The 25,410-nt window shown below is 39.8% G+C and overlaps 1 protein-coding gene across 1 annotated transcript; it reads right to left on the bottom strand.

Moving 5' to 3' along the window:
* Positions 1-23,009, bottom strand: LOC105361040 (lipoma HMGIC fusion partner-like 2 protein). Its single transcript, XM_011498125.1, has 5 exons — positions 22,973-23,009; positions 3,081-3,246; positions 2,089-2,361; positions 1,138-1,251; positions 1-287 (listed from the first exon to the last, which is right to left on the bottom strand). The coding sequence occupies exons 2-5, from the start codon at positions 3,214-3,216 to the stop codon at positions 145-147; spliced, it is 666 nt and encodes a 221-aa protein (XP_011496427.1). The 5' UTR covers positions 3,217-3,246; positions 22,973-23,009; the 3' UTR covers positions 1-144.
* Between the last annotated feature and the right edge of the window lie 2,401 nt (positions 23,010-25,410).

The following is a 25,410-nucleotide window of genomic DNA, read 5'->3' as shown; positions in this document are numbered from 1 at the left end:
TCTGTATGTGTAGATAATACTTGGAATTTATATAGGGAATGGGCCGTGGGGTCGTCGTCATTTGAAGTTTCCAAAAGCTTGAACCACGCTCATGCTAACTCTCAGTGCTCTTGCGAGTCCTTCCGCGCCACTTATTAAAATATTTCAGATCAGGCAAATGAGATTCTTGCCTTCGTTCATTTTGTCCTGAACCTTGTCGCTGGCCGTTGACTTTTCCGCCTGGCCACTAAAGATCGCGCAGGCGAACGTTAATGTGACACCGAATGCGGCACTGTAGAACGCCCAGCCTGCAAAAGATTTTATTTTTACCATATTCTTTCGCCTTGCAATTCTTACGATCTCTTACCTTTTTTATATACATACATATATATATATATATATATATATATATATATATAACAAATCATAGAAAGAAAAAAAATAATAATAATAAAATATCGCCAGTTAATGTTGCAATATTCAAGCTTTCTATAATATTTCCTTACCATTACTAATGATGAGAGTGAAAAAGTGATGTTGGTAATTTAGAGGGAAGTGAATTGATGGAATAGGACCGCCGAAAATATGCTAGGAAAAGTACAGACGACGATTGCGTTTACACTATAATAAATCGACACTTGCCAACGCCTGTAATGATACCAACGATATTCTAAGTTCCAAATAATTGATGTCCAAGATGGGCGTGTAATTTATTCAAATTTCACGAGCAATGAACAACAAACGGATAAATAATTTATCCATGTTGGGTAATGTCTAGGCTTATCGTCTGGGCGTTAGAAGTTTTATAATTCATTAGTTACGGATGATCGAGGCAATTAATAATAAACACGAAATGGCGAGATACGTACGTTTCAATTCGAGCTTGGGGTTTCAGATATTCAGCTTCGCGAATATATTATATATTTATAGTTACGAACGGAGGATGCGCAATTATTAGCTGTGGCGAATTCTGAATGGGACGTCGGTGATGTCTCGGTGAGTAAAACACGAGGCTCCGAGACATTTTTAGCGACCGCTTAAATACACCGAAATAAAAACGATGTAAGCGAGGGTCCCTAGCCACTCCCCCTCTCCTTCCAGTGTAAATGTCAAGCTATAAAGAGGATTTTTAATTTGATGGAATGAAAAATGTCTTACCTAGGGTGCAGTTAGCAAGATAAAAGGCATCCGCTTCTGTGCCACAAATTCTTTGTACCCTTTCTGCACCCCATCCAGCAGGATACAAGATCATCCCGAGTAAATAAATAATTCCTGTAATTGAATGAAAGAGTCATCGTCGGTGAATAATTTTGGGAATCACTGGAGTTACGTTAATCGTAGGAATATCAGACTTAAGCTTCAATTCGTTCAATTCGCACACACGTATAGTCGAGCCGCCAAAAAATGCTACGTTAAGGTACAAATGGGAAAAGTTTGGTCGAGCGCGTACGCAAAGGCATGGGAATTATTTATAAATATATATTGTTGGCATCGAGTCTAACAACAACGGTGCACAAATGAATTTGTTAAAAATTGCTAAAACCTTATGATGAACGATTAGTATTGAATAGTTAGGTTGGAAATTATTAATATACTGCCGATTATTTTGTATAGGCGTATAATTTGTCGTTGTTACGATAATTAAAATTGAAAATTTAAAGATGAAATTCAATTAGGGAATCGAGGTCATTTATGAAAAGCTTATTATACTTAATATTTTAAAAATAGTAATCCTGTGTATCATTATCATAAGCGTAGGAGAGTAGTAAAATAAACGTTAGCGGCCAATCAATTACTTTCTCTATCGTCGGGACACATCGAAGACATTGAGGGAAGCAATATTTTCCACGACACGCGTTTCGCGTATCTGGCAGCTGTGACATTATGAAAATCGTAATTATTAATGTAAAAAAGCCCGATAAAAGACCGATGAAACATGAGAATGGACAATGGCATAATGTCCTTGGCAATGTAATTTGTCAAGGCGATGGGCCAATCTCTCGATTAAAACTTTAAGCTCGCGTCGTCGTTGTTGTCGTCACTCGCAGTCGCCCAACCACGTGAATATTTTCGTCCTCGAAGAAACTCGCGCAGTCAAAATGATCTCACCGGCAATGGCCTGTGTGACACCGGCGAGGTTGAAAATGCTCTTGCCCCCGACGCTTTGCATGCAGCAGCCGAGGAGGGCGGCGACGACGGTGCAGCCCATGACGGTAAGGCCCAGGGCCATGAAGAATAGGGTCGCCTTCCAGCACTCGGGGAAGACCGTGGAGTCCGTGGCGAGACCCTCCATGTTGAAGTTGCCGCAGTGATTGCGGCCGAAGAGCCTTGTGCACCGATTATAGATGCCCACCGTCGGCGTATACAGCTCCGTCCCATTAGCTGAAATTCAAAAGCAAATCATCTTTATTTTCTAAGCCACCCTACCCCCACAACCACCACCACCACCATCGCCTTCAGCTTCTCATTATCTTTTATTAGCAATGGAGCGCGGGTTTGCTGTACGATGGTGGAGAGGAGGAGAAGGAGAAGGAGAAGGAGAAGGAGGAGGAGGAGGAGGAGGAGGAGGAGGGGGAGCTCGGGACGCAAGGTAACGTTGCGGGACCGATTATTTTCGATACTTTGTATTCTCCGAGTAATGGCGCTATTATCGCTATTATGCTGATTCGTCGATTATCCGTTAATTTATCTTTGCGGGGGTGTAAATGCCGGATCGGAGGTGAAAGAAAGGGACGAGCTGGAAAGCCGAATGAATGGCCGCGGTGCGTTTATTACACGGCGAAGATGTAAATAAAGGGTCCCGCGATTGAGACGAGAAACACCGAGAGGTGGACCACCACCACTGATGTCCACCGCTCATCCTTAAATCATGGCAATAAAGATCGCGGTTCGATTCGGATCGGTGTAACCGTGAGTAGGACGAAGAGCGAGCGTCCGGGCGTATAAAATAAAGGCGCACGAGAGGGGTGCCGAGCAGGAGGTGTCGAAAGATGAGTCTCTCCTCAAAAGTCTTCCAGTGCATTTGTCCTCCCCTTCACCTCGTGCTCGGTGGCAAGCGGCACGTAGCCGGCGGGACTTTACAAAGGCGTTTAATGTCTCACTAGTGTCAATCGTCCTCGGCGAGCTCACGAGCCATCTGGGAGTCATGACGGCCGATAAAACGGCTATAAACGCCAGGAGTGAGAGCAGCATCCAGGCAAGGCTATGCCCGGTCACTATCATGAAGAATCGGCACATCCCTCAAAGCTCCGCCAGCGTTCTCTGTCTCTGTAACAAAACCAATGGACGACAAGACGTTAAATGGTGACGTGACGAGGGTGTCTTCTTTAATCGAGAACTTGGCCAGCCAACGTCTAACGTCGAATGGGGGCTGACGACAAGACGAGGAAAAGCTCCGTTACCCCGTATCGTTAGTTTGCTTATGAACAGGCGCCCGTCCATGGGAAAGTTATGATGATAAGTTATCGTACTGGTTAAGGCGCCACTGGTTATTACGGCAATGTACGTACGTACCTCGACACCCGAGCAAATCAACCTCGAGCCTTTCGACTCGACTTCTCTCCCCTTATTCATCGCCAGAGCATTCGGCCATGGACCTCGTTATAAAATTCCCTGTATTGAGATCTCGGGTACGAGAGATGAACGCTCGTGGCTCTCTGTGTGCGTGCGCGCGCCACTAGGTTCGGCCGAAGGAGAGAGAAGTCAATCTTTAGGATATTTTTTTCTTTGCTGCGATAAATTTACGTCTTGCCTCCTCCCGTGACTTTCTTAGAATGTCAGGGAGTCGGTTGGTTTTTGCCGCTTCGACGCTTTTATTATTATGGAGTAGAGATCGTCGACACGTGTATGTGGCCCAAAATGCTCACAAGGTCGTATTGTAAGATCGCGCGCAGCCACACGAGGTTCGGTCGATGGGGATTGGGGTCGATTGTGTTTATTCGAAAAATCACTTCTCGGTATTGTGGAGGAGGGGATCGGTTTACATAATAAAGACCAGCCGCGAATACTATTCTAGGCTGTGATTAAATCGTATCACCAAATGTAAATATTTTTATAATAAAACGAGGATAATTTTAACCTGCTACTAATGCCGATCGATTATTGCCATGATCCTATCATCCGTGATCGATTCGCGACGGATGCGCGTCAAAATTGATCAAGTTATGCCGGCTTAACGCATATTTAATCGACTATTTTACTCAATTAATTAATCTTGAGCATTGTCTGATTTAAGATTCGAACGTCCGTTGTTCGTTATGATTCTTTAATATCTCCGTCAGATATTGGAAGCAAAGCTTCTTTATTAAATCGATCCTTTCTGCCTGTCGCATTTAAAGTTTCTTCTAGTCAAGATTAATGAAACAAGTACATGGGATAATTTTTACATTTGCTATTACGATCAGCGTGCCCAATTTTTCTAGGAAGTATCTCCAAACCATTTACATATCTTGTATAATCAATTTATTTACAATTTTGTCATTGTTTTTTTTTGTTTTTTTTTGTTTTTTTTTTGTTTTTTGTTTTTTTTTTGTTTTTCATTCCTTCTTTTATTAACGAGTGCATTTTGACGAATAAATATTCATTTTCATTTCTTTATTGTTTTATATTTCTTGTTGCGATAGCAGCATTGAAAATAAATCGCAATTATTTTAGATATATTGTTTAGTTAAGAAAAAAAAAAAAAATAAGTAAGCAAACAACAATTTCTCAAAGTATATAATTAAATTTGAGAAATTTGCGTATGATTATGAACGATGAAAATCCGTTAAGTCGGTACCAGTGCTCTTCTAATTGTGCAAAAAGACCTTCAGAACGGCATAATCTTGATTTCTTCTTTCTGTCTCTGTCTCTGTCTCTGTCTCTCTCTCTCTCTCTCTCTCTCTCTCGTCTCTCTCGTCTCTCATCGACGTTGTCGTTGTCCATGGCAAAACAAGCAAACGTGTCGCTCGAAAAAGAAGCGCAATAAATGAGTCAACCTGCTTTAATTGCAGTAACTCAATCGACCAGTAAAACCGGCGAGTTTACTTGTTGTAGATAGAAAGAATCGAATGGCAATTCCGTTGATTAAAACATAAATTTCACAAAACGTGCGGATAATTCAGTCCCCTCCAAGGGAATCTCTTCTTGAACATTATCACAATGAAATTTAGTGAAAGAGCCTTTCGATTAATTAATAGTAGGCGTATTCTCTGTCGACGTTAAACAATTATAAAATCAAATTATAACACAAAATTAAACAAGATATGTATTTTAATCGCATCACTTATTCGTTCGTGTTGGCGTGGTTTTTTTGTTTTGTTTTAGTTAACTAATTACCGATACATTGTGTAAAATTATGTTTATTACAATTTATTTGTTTTCATCGTTTGTCAATATTAATTATTAAATTGGCGATATACGTAAATTGTTTTCTATAATTGGTCGATTAGACGAATGAATTTTCGATTAAGATGAGGATCTATGTCCTCGTAATTTAGCCCTTTCTCGTTTATTCATACGCAATTTATCAATGAATGTTCAATAAAATATATCATGCTCGTAGAATTATCTTTTCTCCCGATTTACCACTTGACGCAGTTTCACACTGAATATTGCGCGATGTAAAGCCGGATGCATCCATACATGAACGGCTATATTAAGAAAAGAAGAAAAAAAAGATGGAATGGAATATAAGCGAATGAAAGCGAATGAAAGCAAAAAAGCAACATAACCGATTCTTCGCTTTGATTAAGTCGATCGTATATTTAACATCGCGCGAACGCGCCGAAATAAAAATATTGGGATGCGGCTACAATTGAAAGCGCCTTCAACTCAGCTCAATAACTTTATTATCGCTTAATACTTATGGGCTTTCAAGTAACTTTACAAAACAACGTCGAGGATCGATCCTTACATTACAACAATGATGCCTTTCATTAAATCCATCTCTCTCATCGTCGTCATCGTCGTCGTCGTCGTCGTCGTTTCAAGAAGCCTGCGCTCTGAATCCTTGCATCCCCCTCCCCCATCGCCAAAAGCCACGTTAAAAATTATGGGACCTCTTATCACCGAATGAAAACGGCTTAACATTGGGCTACATCCTGTTTTCACCTCGGCAATGAGGATCGAAAGTGCGACCGAAGCCCAACGGAAGCCCGAGACAATTCGCCCGTAAAGATCTGGAAAAGTATCGGCTCGTATGTTCTTCTTCGTTTATCGTGCCACGGAGACCTCCTCCTTCTACGCCCAAGCAACGAAGAAAGACGGACAAAGTCCAAAGTCCAAGATGGAAGGCTCATTTCTCGTCAGCTAATTCATGGCTCGGCGATTAATCACCGCCCGATCTCCATGGACTTCCTCCTTGGGCTTGGAAACTTATCTATCATTCATGCCGTGCGCGCCATGCTATTCTCGCGCGCGTTACTCTTATACACTCACCCCCCCCCCCCACTGCCACCATCATCGGACAAGCGTTATAAGGGGCCTTTGTTATGCGTAAGAAGCAAACGCGGCTTCGAGAACGACGCATTCTAAACACGACGAACAGTCAACGCGCAATAACACTACTGCAAAGGGGACTTGTACGCGCATGGGAGTAGCCCAACGAACTTTGGGGTGTCTGACATTTTTTCATGTTTATGGAAACGGCACGAAAGAGAGAGAGAGAGAGAGAGAGAGAGAGAGAGAGAGAAAATTTTCAGCACGCGATAACGAGTTTCCGAGTTTGTTATCGTCATCTCTCATTTAGAATACCGCGACAATAGCTTATGCTCGATTACGAGAATAGCCATCGCCCCGTAGACATTCAAAATCATGAATATTTTCAGAAGTTTGAAATATAAATTTGTCCCTCTGTTGTGACAGACCGTTGTAGAGCAATTTTACATGATAATTCCCATACGAATTTTCACACGCTTACGATAACGTCATCCCTTTATGCAATAATGCGTTATTAAATCGAGTTAATTGTAAGCGATAACTGTACAGCGGGTAAAGGCACTCTGAATTATCATTCACGATGTGAGAAATAAGTAATTTTTGTCCCCGTCTCGAAGGTCAACGAGTTGGAGAATTCCAAAGGAGAATTCCCGTCTTTGTAATCGGATTTCATTCCGGAACTTTGCTCCACTCTTCGCGCATTCAAGGTTTTTGCCCAACATGAACATATCAAATAGCAACCGCGACTGCATGGGATTAGCAAATTATTCGCATAATAAAGTCATAAAGCATGGATTTTTATAAAAACGGCGCCCAGATTTTCCCATCAAAGTTTAATCTTTTTCAATGATCAACGGTATTACATATACAAACGTGCACACACCCACATACGTATATAAACATATGCAAACCGAAGTTGCACCAAATTAATAAATACTCGGGGCAAAGTATACATTATGACGCTGCTGTGCATGTAAGAGCCCCCCCCCCCGTTGAGAGTTCATGGAATTAGCGAAGTGAATTTAGTCCAGAGAAAGTTAATAAAGACTGCGTTCGAAGCAAATATACATTATGACTGAAAATACAAAATCAAAACCGTCACGATTAAATGCCCATGTAGTGGTGGCATCATAAATCGATGTTGCTTTATATAATCGTCAATGTCGATGTCATAAGTTAAGTACCAGATATTTCTCGTAATCTTTATTCAAAGCTATAAGGAAATGTCTGTTTTCTCCGTTCTTTCATCCTGCACTTGCTCGTGCGCTAAAAATTTCAAAATTTTTTTAGATAATTTCATCCCCCTCGATCAACGATTATTCACGAATATTACGCTCACGCTCACGCAATAATGAGGACCAAATCCGTAAAAAGGAATTGCAAAAATGACTCGTATTCGTGGAGTCGCATCGAAGAAAAAAGTAAGCATAAGAAAAGAAAAGGAGAATTCCATTTCAAAGTATAATTGTGATTAATCAGACTAAGAGCCGCCGCGGTAATTCGAATAGCCACGAGGGAAATTTGAAGAGACGGACGTCGCTCGTCGGCCCGTAATTGTGAAAAACCGCCTGACGTCGCCGTTGTTGCTCATTTATCATCGGCGAGCGCGAAATCGTTCGCCCCATTGAAAAAATTCGCGTTATTGGGCCTCGTCGATCGTAGCCGACGATCGTCTCCCACGTCCTCTGGCGCATTAAAATTCCGAAGCTCGCGCTCGCCTCCTTCTCCTCTGTCCATCCACTTCTCGCACGTGCCAAGTCAACCTCCAACGATGGCGATATTGCCAACAGACGCAATCCTCCTCCTCCTTCACCTTTTTCTCCTTCTCTTCATTATAGTCGTCGTCGTCGTCGTAGTCGTCGTAGTCGTCGTAGTCGTCGTAGTCGTCGTAGTCGTCGTAGTCGATGCTGCATGAAATTTAATAGTCCCAGCTGTGCGTTTGCTGGGCCGCGTGTGCCGTTATGCCGAGGTTCCCCCTTCCTTGCAGCCGTGGCGCGCGCGCAAAAGTAAAGCTTCGCTTTTCAGAAATGTAAATTTAGAGCTATTTAGATAGCAGAGCTTGGGCTACTTTTCACCGAGAACGATAGAAGCTGATGCTGAAGTAAATAAGTCGCGGGCAACTCCGGCTACGGGCGTAACTTGAATCACCCGGACGCGACGATTGTTCATTGTACGACCGGCTTAAATAATATCCATTTTCAAAGTCTCGTGCACGAGGCTTGGAATTCTTTTACGGCGTGACAACTAGGCGTGTCACGTTCATTTGCCCATGTATATATATATATATATATAATGAAATTTATGTGTTTTATCAGGACTAGGAATCGCGCGATTTGACTATAACCTCGAAATATCGAGATACCCCGCCACGAGTAAATCCCCCGGAACTGCCGCGTCATTCTAATATATATCACGCATAGGGATGAGATCTTGAGGAATGAGACGAGCTGATGGCGATTTATTCCTCAGCCCCCCCCCCTCCATTCTCTCCCTTCTGTCTTCGCCAATCGGCTCTCGATAGTCTTCTCTTCGGGCCGGGAAAGCTCGATTTTTCTACGGATGGAAGAGCTCGGGGAAAGTGACAGGCGTGCAGGGACACAGGTGTCGGGAGCGAGCGTATTGCATTTATCGCGCCCCACCGTCGCGATTTTATCCCCGTGATTTATCACGATCGCGCGACTGGACATTCCGGATTCCTGGCCGTATTATTTTACGTCGGCCCTTATCTCTCGCCATCCTCTTATTGCATCCGCACCTCGAGCCAGTTCGACGGCCCTATCCTGGCCCTTCCGTCTCTCTTTTTTGTTCACCTCGGCGCTGCTCCGCTTCATCCGCTTCTCGCTCTTTCGCCACTTCGTCCCGCCCCACCCCTTTCATCGGTCCTTTTCACTCGCACGTACGATAGTCAAGTGTGCATTTCCCTTTCGCGCATTTACGCCTTTTGGCATTGGCGGCCACGCTCATGCCGATCGCCGAAAAATCCAAGCCACACCGACACGATTCAACGCCTCGGTCTTTCGCTCTATTATTAAATAAAATTATTCAAAGTTTTAACTTTGACGCAGATAAGCTAGGTCCGCTCTCTTTCACTCGGTATCAATAAATAAATAAATAATGATAACGACAATATCGCTAATAATTATAACAACAACAACAACAACAACAACAACAACAACAACAACAACAACAACAATAATAGTAATAATAATAAAAGCAGCTAATGGAAACGCGTTAGCTCTGATATTACGCAAATGCAATTATCGTTCGATAATCCTTCTTGCAACTTAATGTGCTTCTGGATGAAAAAAAAGGACCACGTACGATAATTAAGCTGTTAATTTATGACAGGATGTGTCGTGTATTACAAAATGAAGATTTTCAAAGCGAGCAAAACTCGCATAGGGTAAATCAGCATTGAATAGTATCGTGCCTCTTACAAAAAGTCCTCTCGCTTCTTCAAATATACCGGGGCACCTGGTATTTATTTATTTATTTATTTATTTATTTATTTATTTATTTATTTATTTATCTACGCCCGCCATTTGACGAGTAAACTAAGAAAAATAATGGGGAAGCACATGACGTTTATTGTTCGGACCCTTTTATTAAATTATTAATCGTCGATATAGTTTATAGCCAGCACTTTTCACGGGGTAATTTATGGTGCGCATTAGTCGCGCAATTACACGCCCACACAAAGGGGATGCGCTTTATGCCGCGCAGTACAATAGTATTGCGTGTATCGGAAAATGCTCAATGGCAATATAAATGATATCTGGCGATTGCATTTTCTGTATTTTTATGGCAAAGTACAATAGAGAAGATAAACCTGAGCGTTTGAATGGAAATGGATAAATATACGAGTTGGGGTATGCGTGCATGCAACATTCAAAATTTGTTGATACCACGAGGAGACGCGTGGGCGTAGAGCCAACGGAAACAAGAGACGAAACGCCGACTGATTGTGCCGCGGGCGAGTTTGCCGCATCACTCGTCGCGACATTATTACGTATCTCGCACGTAGGCGCACGAGTGGCGATAGGAGAGTTCGCTCCTTGTCCGGGTCTCATCCGTGAACGTCGTCCGGCAGTGGCGCTCGAGAGTCCCGGGATCCGAAGAATGCGGCGTGCGCTCCAACTCCTCGCGGCCCATTATTACAAGCCTCGAGCTAAGGATTCGCACGCGGCCCTTCGTCGTGACTCATCCGCAGTGACGCGCCCATCCCCACCGCCACCGCCACCGCCACCGCCACCGCCACCGCCACCATGGCAAAAAGGCAACAGAATTAAAAAGAAACGAGGTGGGTCGGTCGGCTGGCTGGGCCCGACGATCTTGCGCCTCTCGTGAATTGCTCCTTTTTCAACCTCCTCTCTCTCTCTCTCTCTCTCCCTCTCTCTCCCTCTCCCTCTCCCTCTCTCTCTCTCTCTCTATCTATCTATCTATCTATCTCTCTCGCTCCACCGGCCCCTGTAAACTCGTCTCGCGCGCGCGCGCAACGCATTCCAATTAGCCGTCCCGGGAATATTCACCGGCAGGTCGAACCCCGAGCGGATGCGCTCCAAAATAGACTCGCGCTCGCGTCCTTGGCTCCGACGGCGAGTCCCACCACGAGACCTCGCGAGGCTTTAATGAGACGACTCTAACGTGGACTACGCCGTCCAGCCCCATTGGCGGTTTTGTCGAAAAATTGGGAGCGCGAGAGGAGGAGTAGAGTCCGTAGACGCGAATTTTAAAAATGCCGACTCCCCGCTGGGACGCCGACGGGGATGGGAGCGGTGGCGAGGATGGGGTACGGTGGCGCGAGGAGGATCGCCTGCACTCACTCGGATGAGCCTGCGAATGCGGTTTCCTTCGGCACCGAATAATCAAGTCGACGGCTCCTCGTAACCTGTTCTCGATACCTTTCCCTCGTTCCTCGCGTAATTGCCGTCCCGGTAAAATATGCTAAATCGCATACAATGTTACAGGATCTTACAGCCACTCGGCTGCGTATCAGCTTCAAGAGATATTCCATCGTAAGGGAGAGAAACGCTTATTATTATTGATCTTAGCTAATAATGCGGGGGTTGGTCCATTGTTATTCTGGATTTTTAATATTATATCGGGGCGATAATATTGTAAACGGTGGCGACAAGCAGTCGCACCTTATTTGTTTATCGTTTGAGGCTAGGAAAGCGCGACTAGTCGGTGGATTGCTCGTGACGCCAAAGCCACATCGCGACGCAACGAAACGAACAAAAAACATTGGCCACTCAATTGTTTCGTACTTTGGCGTAGATATATTCGATTGCCTCTCTCACTCTCACTCTCAATTCACTCAATTATCGTTGAAATTGCCATTTGCCAAAAAATAAAAACGACCCACATTCAATGATAATATGATATTATAAATAGTATTATAATAATAGCCATGATTGAAAGGTCAAACTTATTTTCCACTGTGCGAGAACGTGTAAAATACTTTGTTAAGTTCGTGTACCATCAGCAAATCGAATGCATCCCAGAATAAAACCGTAAATTAAACGATTTATATCATATTTCTCAAATGGAGTAAAATGTCCTCTGTCTCTCTCTCTCTCTCTCTCTCTCTCTCTCTCTCTCTCTCTCTCTCTCTCATTAAGAATTTAGTGACTTCCATTACAATATGGCTTATCGATATTTTTATCATAGCTCATTATCTTTAAGCGGCTGCATCCGAGGTATCGCCAATCAGCCAATTATATTTTCGATCCGAATTTATCGTTGGGATATATAATAATCCCTTATAGTGTTATCTCCTTAGTGTAGGAACGCGTTGGCGTTTGAGTTTTCATCCATTTCATTTATTCGACTAAAAATTAGAGAATCCTAGATACGCGTTATAATTGCCCAAGTATTGATAATTCTGAATGATTTAAAGAATGATTCGTCGAGAAAGAAGAGCAAGATCGTGTAAATTTACACAAATTCATCAACTAATGAAATCAGCAAGTTATCTCCTACATTTAAAGACACATATACGTGCACACACGCCCAATCGTAAGATCGATAAGACAAATATTTATAAATTAACGGTTGATCGATCGTCATGTCGTACCTACAATTTACCTTTACCCGTGTACTTAGGTTACGAGCGATAATGTCGCTAATGGTTTACCGCCGAGACGGCATATTATATCGATGAAATTATCAATAAAATTACAAACTTAATAGAAGTTCAGAAAATCCAAGGTCCCATCGCTTTCATTATATGACTATAATAAAGGCGACATTAAGTGTCCTAAAGCGATGGCATTGCTCGCTTCGGTGCCTCGACTCTGCGAGAGATGTGAGGCGCGATTATTGGTATTGTACCGATTATGGCGGCAAAGGACACCACCATTCGCACATACGCACGTAGTAAGATAAAAATTGCGAATCGCCGGCGTGAATTTTCAATGAGCCTACCAACTCGTACGAACGCGCCCGATCCATTCCCCGCTATCCGCCTCGAGCAATCGTTGCAGTAAGGATATAAGCACCGCGTCCTTGAGGAGGAGCGGACTGTGTAAGGAGCTCTCGGGAGGTCTCGGGAGGTCTCAGCCTGGCCCGATTTCGCCCATCGAAATGCCCGACTCCTTGGGGCTCGCATCACAGAGGTCACGGCTCGTCAGAGTCCGCGCCCACATTGAACGAGGCGTTTTTTTTTTTTTTTATTACCCGTGGTAACGCAAGACGTCCGTCTCTCTCGCCTCACTACCTCGAGAGTGAGAAAAGAAGACAAAACAAAAGCCCGCATTTTAATGCAATAGCTTAAGTTACGAGAGGCCCGAAGAGAAGAGTGGGGAAGCGATCGGTGAACGTCTGTCGACGGACACAGACATCGTCTCTTCTTCGCGCAGACTCTCCTTGCTTGCTTGCTTGCTTGCTTGCTTGCTTGCTTGTTTGCTTGCTTGCTTGCTTACTTCCTTTCTTCCTTCCTTTCTTCCTTCCTTCCTTCCTTCATTCCTTCTTACTTTCGCAATGATATTCAGTGTAAGCCACCGTAGAAAGAAGTTAGAAGCCAAAAGAATATTGCTTGTTCATTGTCCCTATGGGATTGGAGTAACGCATGCACACTAACAATGCGAATGGCCAACAAATTCACCTAGATTTTGAGAGTCTAAAAATGACGAGCAAGTTTGATATTTATTCAGGTTAATTTATGAATATTCATTGTCGGTAAATAGTGTCGTTGGGGGGGGGGGGGGGAAACATTGTGGCTTTTTTACTACTTAAAACAGTAACCGATGCAATTTATAATTTCTCCAGCTTGGTAGAATAGACGTTTTTATTGAGCTTGAAATTTGGTATAAATCAGAGTCATATTTCGTTAACAAAAGGTTAAACGTCACATTTCTATTTTAGAGCTCCGTTCATATATCTTAGAAATATATGAAAGCGCATTAAAATATTGGTAAATAACATTAACTTTAGGTTAAGTATAATGTAAATTTATGGTACTAACGAATAAATATCACTTCGAAATTGCGTAATCGATTAATCGACATACAAAAGCGTCATTACTTAAAATGTTTCAACGTTAATCAAATTAAGTGACTTTCGTTTGAAATTTCATAAATCGTAGGGGAATTCTCGAATGAAATACTAAGCACCTTTCAAACGAAGTAATAAAACTACTCGAAATAAAGTAACGACCGAACAGTCTTATTCCGTGAATATGTAATAAAAGATTATAATTAAATGAGATTTATTGTATGCAGCTGGCATTTTTCCAACTAACTCAAACGAACATCCGGATTTTCTTACACTTTCCACGCTCTTTAACGCAATACTGCGGTATTTTATTTCAAGATATGCAGCGCTTTGACAAACTTTAGTTGCTCATTATCTCATATACTTAACTTACCGGTTTTATTGCAGATCGATACTTTATAAAACTGTAAAATTTGTTGAATCTCTATCTCTCTATCTTGCTCTCTCACTTGCACGGCGTGTATAAAACATTCTTACGATAATAACAAATTGTACACCGTATACAAAAAAACGTATATTATATTAATAACACATTTTTAATAAACAATAATTATGACTTTTTATTCTATGAAAGACAAATATTAATCAAATAAATTTAATCAATCGAATAAATTCATACAAAATCACGGAAGGATGAAAAGAATCATTTATTTTAGAAAGAACGTATAAATATTATAAATATACGAAAAATTAATGCATTGAAAGGCACAAAGGATAACCAAATATTAGCACTTCTTAAATAAGACGGAAATACTAATTTCTGTATCAAAAATAATTCTTATACACGTATGAAAGAAAGAGAAATCAAATAAATATATTAAATTTAAGTATGTGATAAAATTCTGTTTCCATTGAATTGCGATAAACAACGATGTTTTTCATATGCTTATATATAATTTTTATATTTGTAATTTAAAAATTATCGGTAAAATACCGGTGTGTAATTTTACATGTGAATAATAAATTTAATAATCTAATAAATTATAATTTAAAAATTCTTTCCGAAAATTATCGCGCAGAAAACTGAGATGGACAGTAAATTTACAAACTAATAATTGTAAAGTTAGTGTAAAGAATATCGTGGTACAAGGAGCTATAAAAGATGATTGCCAATTTATATTTGAATTCGATTATTCGAACGATTGCATTAAGAGTGAACGACGATGTATTATTATTTTATTATTATTATTTATAACATTGATACTGTTACGTCGTGTACGAGATCTTTCCAATGGGAAGACCTTACACTCCCCTCCCTCCTTTCATTAAAAAAAAAATATATATATATATATTTGCACCAACTACGCTAAAAAATCTGTTTCTGCTCAATGGAGCAGACGCGATGCAAATCACGCGATCGGTTTAAAAAAACTTTGATCTTCAATCAAGTGTTAAAGCCTATCGACCAAGGATCGACTATCGAGCAATGACTACTGTATTCAAGTTTAATACCCGCTGCACGCATTCAACTTCCTAAGAATATACGCGATGTGCGTGTGTGTGCGTTGTGGGAGGGGCTAACAACCGCTATTATTTGGGCGATAATAAGCTGACGACGAGGGGACACACCGACGCATATCGATGTCTTTATCGACACTTATTGGGATAGCAAATTTATCGGTTGGGCGAGTTCATTGTCTTGGCTCTTCCTTAACGGTCAGGTCCCGTTTTGTATCCATCGTTTTGTAAACATCGGCAAGCCATTCGCTTCGTCCTTATTAAAAAAAAAAAAAAATGCCATGCATGCTTCAAATGCTCAAAGATACTTGTTTTTATCGGTGAAATTTATGCAAAAAAAAAAATAAATAAATAAATAAATATAATTTTGACTGTTGTCATTGCGTATATATAATCATTGGTTATCTCATATTTCCAAGATTGTCGAATACAATTTCTCATGAATAATATTAACGACAGTCCAATGGAACGATAACAATTTAAAAGACGTTTCATTTTTGTAAATTTATCATTGATTATCATTAAATATACAGGAAAGCACGAATACGTATATTAGAGCTTAAATAAAAAAAATACAGCCGTTAAAAAATTTAGAACATACCGATCGTTATCTTAACAAACTCCATCTATTAAATTTATATTCAATGCCCGGTATTTGATATTTTTTTAATAAGGAGTGCATTATTTACCATTAGCACATATCATTTTCAGGGCATGTTTGCTTTCGATTTTAAGAAAAAATTTAACGATGGTTGTCCATGTAAATTGGGGCGAACACAATCGATTCATCAATCGCATGTGTTCAAAGACAAAGTATTCCAAATCCATTTTCTCATAGCGAGTGCAAACATCTCGTTAAACAAAGTTACGAAGACTGTTCTTTCCCAGATCTGATGCGCGCGTGCGTGTGTGTGTGCGCGCGCGAGCGCGCTCATGCACTAAACGATAAATTCAAGTCCAGAACTTATTCTCTTATTTTTCCTCTTTGCTACATTTTCGAGATGCTGTTTTGTTGCGATAAATCAGGAGTCTTGCACTATTTTGCCTTCCCTATCTTGAAAATATATATATTACGATTCCTCTCTCAATTTTGCATCACTACTACTCCTATATTATGCAAATGCGCAAAGACAGTAAATTGTTAAAGCTAAAGGTGTACTAATATAATTATTTGTAAATATTAATATTATGTTAAATATACTCATACGAAACTATTCGAAAAAACACCTTGTTAAACTTGTTCCAGGATAAAAGAAAGAAGGGCTTTGCGGTTCTCGTAAGCTCGTGAAACTATGTTTTACAACCAAACAAAAATTTAGAATATCTCATTTAATAATTGAAGTTCAACAATAATTCAAAAACAACTGAAAGGCGTTAAAAATTAATATGAGAAACAACTATTTATTACTCTTTATTACACTTTATATTTTGATCGTATTTCATAATTATGGACAAGCATTGGTTAAAATTTTCAAAAATTATAAATAATATAGCATTAATTGCTTGAACACTGATAATACGGAATAAAGACACTAAAACGTTTTATGTTCTGAAAATAAATATTCCAACGACATCCACGTAACTCTCCTTCAAGTCATACAATTATTTAAATAAATAAACATCATTATTTGGTTTTAATATAGCGCCATATTGTTTTTCTAGTTTCTAGACGATGAAATCCCTTGGAATTTTATTAAATTCCATTCTCTCTATATCGTAAAATAATGTTTGTAAGATCTAGCACTCATTGAAATTAGTTATTTTGTTATTATTTATGCACTTATACAGTTTCCCGAATTATTTTCATGTTTAAGATTAAAAGATCGATAGATTGTCGTAGTAACTCTCGTAACGATTAATTAGATTGTATAATCATAATAATAGTACATGGTGCAAGGTGTTGGTATTTATGATTTCAAATTTATGAAGTCGCTCCCAATGTCCGTAAAATTTTATTTATTATATTGCTTGTTAAAAAATTGTTAAAAATGATTCCTTTATTAGTTATTTATATTATATTTATCCACAAATTTACTGTTATGAAATTTTCAAAAATATCAGCATATCAATTAAGTATGAAACGACGTGAAACGTTTAAATAAATTAATTATTCGTTAACATTTTGTATATTCAGTATTTAAATATTTCAAGTATCAATTATTGAATATTCATTATTGATTGACATATAATTTCATTGATTCGTCACTTATTTTTTGTATTAGAATTTACACAATGTTTTTTTTTTTTTTTTCATTTTTAATAACTGAAATACTTATTCGAAGGATTAAATTAATAAATAGTAAATTACTAAATAAAGGCATATAAAAATTAATTCACGAGATAAAATTTAATCCGCCAAAATTCTGTCATTTTAGGTGGTACACGAACATCATTATTAAAAATACGAATATATTTTCTTTTTTCTTTTACACCTTAACCTATTGGTGTACATTTTTGTAATTACGTCTTATTTATTATCAATTTAATTAGATATTTGAATTACCTTCGCGCTTTCCTTCCAGCACTAATAGATGCTACAAACTAAGTTAAGAAAAATCATTCGGCGTAAAGTGAATAATAATAATAAACTTTAAACGTCGAAGAAACAAACAGCCAGTTATGACAGATGATAAAACAAGTATGCGCGCGCGCGCGCGTGTGCGCGTATGTGTGTTTAATTTAAATTTACGGAATCTGACGAAATTTTTAATGAAAATGATTGAGTTTGGCTTAAATTAATTAAATTCTGACGATTATGTTGTATATTATACGATTAAATAACTTACTTGTGATTCATATTAATTATCCGTGTGCAATATTTAGATTTTCAAGCAATTAAATATTCAATATCCTATGAACATTGAAATTTGAAAGTATTAAAATTACAAATTTTCATATTAATTATCGATGGTGTGACATTCTTCGTTCATATCGAATCCCTACAATATTGACATTAATAAAACTAAATGCCATTATTGAAATTAATATTTAAAACTACCAATAATAAATTAAATATCAAGCCATAAGTATTTGCTGACTTATGCAGTACACTACATGGCGTGGAAGCAAGTTTATCAGTCTCGATCAAGTAATAAAAAAATCTCACGTTACACTGCAGCAGTGAGAAATGGCAGATTCCGTCAACTGTGAATACATCACTGTCATTAAAAATCACTGCACTCTGTGCGTATATGAAAGGAGGCATTGGGCTTGTCGAGCGATCAGCTACGTTGATCGGCAACGTCTCCTCTGCACGCGAACTAACCTTACCCTCCCCCCCCCCCCCTCCCCTCGCTTTCGCACTAACAGCGGCATTTTTGCGAAAATGATGGCAACGCGCAATTGCGGCGGCGAAGACCAAAAGTCACCGGTTATCGAGATGAGACGAGTCCCCACGCTCGCTCGGCTTCTTCATTCGACTTCTCTTCGTTTTTACTTCCCGTCTCCTCCTATCACACGCTATCCCGTCCCACGGACGAGCGCGCGCGCGCATGTCGACCCAACTCCAACCAAGTCTTACAGCAATCTAATCAACAATTCTAACTGCACTCCAATCTCGCACAATATTAATATGACGATATAAATACGATGTATTTGCATAACGGAGATTTGCACTCGATCGAAGAATGATCGCAGGGAAAAGCGATTTATTATTCATCGGTATTTTGAAGAAATTACTTTGCTAGATTAGTGTTAGGCGAGAAGAGCGAAAAGATGATTGCTGTGTCGTCGCGAAATTCTAATCGTCACGGTCACAGCCAACCACGGAGGAAGCTTCTAACGCGTAAGAGCTATACGATTAAAAGTACGTGGGATGATGTCAGGCGATGCGAGGGTGCGGAGGGCTTTAACTTACCTGGCATTTAGAGGATCGTCAACCGCACAAAGTCAGGGCAATATTACACGCCGTAGTTAATTGCTTCGGCCGGCCTAGGTCGATCCTATACACCCCTCCCGTGCAAGTCCTTCGTGGTTATCGCCTCGACATCGCGCCGTCTCCTTCACCCATTCGAATCCACATCTATCCTACTTCTATCAATCTCACCCCATGACACCGCGGAAGCGAAAATCTACGGATAACGACACCTCCTTGTCACGACCATCCGACGCTTCATCGGGGGAGCTTACGCAACAAGAGTGTCATCTCGCGTTCCTCCCTGCTAAGCGCGTGTTAATAGGTGATAGAGAGTGATGATTGGCCACTTGCCCCTCCAAGTGAAAGTACATCGATTTTAAAATTATCACTCATCGGTTCCAACTGCTGTACGAGCAAGATATACGTAAATACGATATTGGTATGGCATATGGGGAGGTATTGAAAGAAAAAAAAAGAAAAAAATTAATTATGAAGCATAAGCAATGTCGGATGGTATAAAATTTATAAATTAATAACAAGGATAAGTATAATGTTTAAATCGCAATAGCAATGATAATAATAATAATGTGTTTATGTCATTGTCCAAAGACAAGTGAAAATCGAGTTTACGACGTATGAGAACTAGCGATTTATTTTAAATGAATTTGCACAAAGTGGCTTTATTAATCTGTACATTCGTAGTGAAAGTTTGTGAAAAGGACAGACAAGAAAAAGAAGAAACGCAAGCTGTGAGAAAATCGAACGGTAAATGTAATAAACATCTCAACAGCGTTCGAACTGCAATGTTTTTTTTGTTTTTTTTTTTTAATCGCAATTCACGAGAATATAATAATCGTTATGTTTATCGTTGTGATTATCATTTTCGAGAGTGCAAAGGGAAGAAGAAATGTGATTGAAAACCATAATACGTGGATATTGCTTTTATCACACAAGTGCGCGTACTCTCTCTCTCTCTCTCTCTCTCTCTCTCTCTCTCTCCCTCTCTCTCTCTCTCTCTCTCCAAGGTGCAATTTAGTCAATTACGGCAAATACTTTACGACAACTCGGCCAAATAAATATTCCAGAGAACTTAATAATTTCGCTTCTTTGACAAATAAGGTCTCTTAATGAAAAGCTGGGGGTGATAAAAAGTTCTGATTGAATAAACGAAAGTTCAGTCTTTTCGAAACGGTTGTCGACCGTTTGTGAGAATTCGCTTGAAAAAAACAAAAAACAAAACAAAAAACAAAACAAAACAAACAAAAGAAAAAAAGAATTAAGGCTATGAAGGAAATTACATTGACGAAGGTCAACAGACGGAATTCTGCCTCACGCTCTCTCATCTTTGTCTAAACATTCCCAATATAGTATTTAGCTTATTAAACGAGCTACGGAGAAGTTGGTTTTTCTATATCGTTGTATTAATATTTATATATATTCTATATAGTTGTATTAATATTTATCTATTTAATAGTTAATGTTGCCGACGCCTGTTTAAAATGTATCTCGTGTATAAGCCAATATCACGAAATATCAAGAGAGCGTTTATCGAACTTTTTGCATATTGCTTATCAATATGCAACTTTGCAAATATTTTCCGCTTCAAATATTCTTAGAACTAATGTATAATTATAATATAAACATGATAATGCAGTAAGAACAAGTAAAATCGACAGTCGAATTAAAAGAGTGAAGGAGTGGAAGGAGATTTGGAACTTTTTCTTTATAACAGTACGATTAAGTAACGGTTACGCGTAAAAAAAATGAACCCATCAACGGCTATAGATTTTCTTTCTCTTTTTCGTAAGTTTTCTCAATTACCCCGTACGTTTAGTTATTTATTCCTCTTGAGATATTTAATATCCAATTCTGCACATACATTGGATATTTGCGCAGTATACGTATGTTTAACCAATTTTTGAAAACGGATAACGTTTTACCCGCTTACGTACTGTACGTAAGGAATATTTAAATTATCCATAGTTAAAGGATACTATAAAATGAAAAATAAACTCTAATAGTCAGTATTATTTTTTTAAACGTCGATTTATTATCTTATACATATATCAATGTTTGATTATTTTAAATGAATTAACTTTAACATTCTCATAATGAAAAAAAAAAGTTATTATTTATAAATGGCGAGGGGAGGTGGATGGAGATGAAACAAATTAAACAAAATTATTTAAAACTATGATTTCCATTGAATTCTACGACATGTTTTATATACTGCAAAATATCAACAATAACACGATCATTTACGCTTTTAATAATAAATTCCATAACGGCCGATACTCGTGATTATTTTATTTATGTACTGAGTCGAGTAAGAATGTTAATTTTGTGTAATAGCAGGATACATCATGCGGTTAACTATTTAGAATCTCTCGTGCTTCCTCTCCATGTTTTAATGGTTTTACGATGATACTTCAAATTTATTCAAACTAGTGCATCTCAACTAAATAGCTAAAACCGTTATCGGGTAAATCTTTTAAATACTTTATTTTAAGCGGTTGAAAGTACGTCGATCTGTTCAATGAAATTTTAGAACTATGGGGTAGTATAACAACAAAAATCCATGGATTTTCAACGAATCCTAGCTGTATTTAATTCAGCTGGTTAAGACAATTATTACCTTTCGGATGAAAATTTTATTATCAACATTTGGTCCACTAATTTGGCAATGATTATTATTGGAAGGAGGATCCCATGCAATAAATAAACGAAAATAGTATTACGTAACGGATCCCTATTAATAATATTGGGCATTTTAAAATAGTCGAATATACATTTCATCACACCATGCACGATATATATATATATATATATATATATATATATATATACATGGAGAGCACAGGTAATTGTGTGAAACTCGCACATATTTCACAAGTCGGTCTCTACCGGCAAAAATTCGATTAATGATTTTGATGCTCGAAAAGAAAGAAAAATAAAGTTGTATCTTAATATGCGGCATGAGGCTACACTCGGCAACTTATATCGCCGCATACGCAATGTCAGCGAGTACCGTTTAATAATTAGTTAAATAATAAGTTACAAACAAAGTGATCCAACCCGTGAGCGGAGCATTCGCTGGATCCTCGGCAAATCTTATTTACGCGCGCCCGCCACTTCCAATTACAAAACGGATCGTCAACTGCACTTTTTCTCGTTTGCGCTAATTGCCGCGTTTCCGCGTATCCGCTAGCGTCGTATTTATAATTATACGCCGAAAAGTAGTTTTCCGGCTGCCGCGGTGCCGCCTCGCCCTGTACAAAGGGACCCAGTGTCTCTATTGCCGTCGCCGTAGCGGATTTTTACGGGTTTTCGCTTATTTCGTCTTCTCACTCCACCACTATCATTCGTCCTGCCCGTGTTTACCAAGGATCATGCGGCACCACGTCCAAGTCCCACCCAGTCAGTCATTTACGAAGCCCCACTAGCGGAAACAACCCTTGGAGTGTCGTTCCAAGTCATCGGTCGCGCTCGTCCTCAAGGGAGAGAGAGAGAGAGAGAGACAACGGGGTGTCGATTACATAAGGTGGAAGGGGGTAGAGTGGATCTAACTTTTTCGGGGGAAGGGGTCGCCGCGCAAATCTCAAGGGCAGGGCTCGCCGAGTGCAGAGGAACGCACGAACTGTGAGAAAGGCCGAGAGATAAAGACATATATATATATATATATATATATATATATATATATATATATATATATAGAGAGAGAGAGAGAGAGAGAGAGAGAGAGAGAGAGAGAGAGTGAGAGAGACGTACCGGGGATAGTCGATGGACCTCGGCTTCCATGGACTCACACGCGGTGTCACTGCTCGGCACGAAGGTGGAGAGACGCACACCTCCGACGTCGGCGACGCGTCGATCCGAACTGAGAGAAGGCGCTGGACGCCGCCGCCGCGAGGCGCTTGCGACTTTTCCTCCCTCGCTTTTTCATTAGGCGACGGTGGCGGCGGTCTCCGAATCCCGGTCGGAAGCTTCCGCGCGCGCAAATTCGGCCAGAGCGCGACAACGCATCCGACACGAGATAAATGACAGCGATGAGTGATTTAGAGGCGGACCCCTGGCCCATGGACTCGCTAAATGCGCTATTTCGAAAGCCGGACTTTGCGAACCTGTGGGCGTTAGCGATACCTCCCGTATCAACGATCCGCTCGGTATTTCGAGCTATAATAGTCCGGGAGACGTAGCTGCGGGGCTACCCGCCCTACCGACTCGACTCCACCGATTTTACTCGAACTTTAATTTACAACGCTCCCAGCTTGTACGCGACTATGTAGCCCCAAGGCTGTAAAGCGCGTTATTCTTCAGGGCGCAATTATATTTAAACCAGATGATAGGCTCTTATCGTTGACTTGCCGTTCGCCATTAACAATATTTTTATCGCCGACCAATGGTGGTATTTGGAGCAATGGATAAGACACATTGAATTAAATTGTTAATGCAGCTCGTAGGTTGCTCGTAGGTTGCTCGTAGGTTGCTCGTAGGTTGCTCGTAGGACTCGAAAGTCGCATACTTCATTCTCATTCGCCGTGTTTTTATTAATTAGCTTATGTTTTACTCCCTACTACCGCACTCTTCCTCCGTTCATTACCAACGAGAAAAAACGTTCTCGGGCTTCTTCTATAAATAATTATCCGCTCTGCGTCCAATAGATTTAAGGAAAATCGCTTAAATCAGCTGGTTCGTCGATTCGATTGCCGAATGAAAGGACGCGATGGCTCCCAGATGCACGTGCGTGTGTGTGCGCGTGCGCCTGTGTATGTTTGTGATTCAATCGTTTGGCATAACAACACCCCGCCGAGTGCACGGCCATCAGCGGCTTAATAAACTTCGTAATATATTCCAGTGGCCGGGTTCTTTGAAAAAAACAAAAACAAAAAACAAAGACAAAAAACAAAACAAAAAAAAAATTAAAAAAAAAAAAATAAAATAACGGCCTAAAAGCCTCGCGCCATGTGCTAGTCATTAATTTTTAAGCATAAAAAAAAAATTAAACTCGACATTATCTTGCCAAGACCCATGGCGCCTTATCTCCCCGTATAAGTGATCGTGGGTGCGCGCGCCCATACGAAAATACTCGTTAATGCACTAATAAATAAATATAAAAAAAAAATCTAATAATCATATGAAGGAGGCGGGCGAAATTCTAAGCCTCGGATTTTATTTGTTCGAGGGAGAGGGTGAGCCGCGGCATGCTCTCGGCTCAACGAGCTGCCGAGCCATGGAAATGCCCGTGGGCAGGAAAAAGTCCACCCATAGAAAAAATCAATAGCAGCAGCGTTGATGAGATTAGTCAGCGAGCGCAAGTTCGTTCACGCTTAGCGCACGGCATCTCTTATCCCATAATATAAATGTCGAGCACAAAGGCGCCGGATTTTCCGGGGTGAACGTACTGCGCCCGAATGGAAAAATGCGTTCGATGGGCCGACAAAGCACTGCTGGATACGCATGCCTCGACCTGATTTTTCATTCGCTTTTTCATGTGTCTGTGCCTGTATCTGGCGGGTCCTGTCATACTCTCCTTCCACGCTACATTCGTTTCATCCGTCACTTAACAACGCACTTTTGACTGTCGTATTGCCTGCAACGACCAAGATTTTCATATGCCAGGCACTTTGGACTCTTGTGCATATTACGATCGAGTTTTATCGTGATCAAATCTATAAGCATCGTCGATAAGGACGTACAAATTAATATTTACTAATGATTTTTGCGACTTTCGTTAACGAGTTTGTCTTCTTTTTTTTATTTTTATTTTTTTTTTTTTATTTTTTAAGCACAACTCACATTATAGTCATTAAGAGTAGTAACAAGTCGATCTATCACTTATCACTTTTCATTTCATCGAACGGAAGAGCAATTTCCTCGTTTTCAATACCTACTATTGCTCCAATTCATTATAAATAGTATATATTACATTATATTTGTCATTAATCATAAGATATTATAATCATTATAATTCGTTATAAATAAATAATGTAATACGATATAATCGATAATAATAGTAACAATAATAATAATAGATAACTCACACTACCGTAAGTAATTCAATTATAAGGATTTGGTGCACGTATTCTTACATAAATTCATGATTTTCTGCTTAATTCATTTACAACGTATTGAAAATAAATTAAAATTTGACTTCTCTTAATACTCACATCAGGTAATTGATTTGACGAGCATATCAAAAATAATAG

Source organism: Ceratosolen solmsi, unplaced genomic scaffold (assembly GCF_000503995.2).
Source record: "Ceratosolen solmsi marchali unplaced genomic scaffold, CerSol_1.0 scaffold14, whole genome shotgun sequence".
In the NCBI taxonomy this organism is placed as follows: Eukaryota; Metazoa; Arthropoda; class Insecta; order Hymenoptera; family Agaonidae; genus Ceratosolen; species Ceratosolen solmsi.
The sequence above is the reverse complement of the archived record's forward strand: the minus strand, read 5'-3'. Positions and strand labels throughout refer to the sequence as shown.

Coding starts and splice junctions, on each gene's coding strand:
- LOC105361040 (XM_011498125.1), bottom strand. CDS start 3,216: ATGTGCCGATTCTTCATGATAGTGACCGGGCATAGCCTTGCCTGGATG. Junction 1,252..2,088: donor TGTCACACAGGCCATTGCCG/GTGAGATCATTT, acceptor ATTCAATTACAG/GAATTATTTATTTACTCGGG. Junction 288..1,137: donor TCTTGCTAACTGCACCCTAG/GTAAGACATTTT, acceptor AATCTTTTGCAG/GCTGGGCGTTCTACAGTGCC.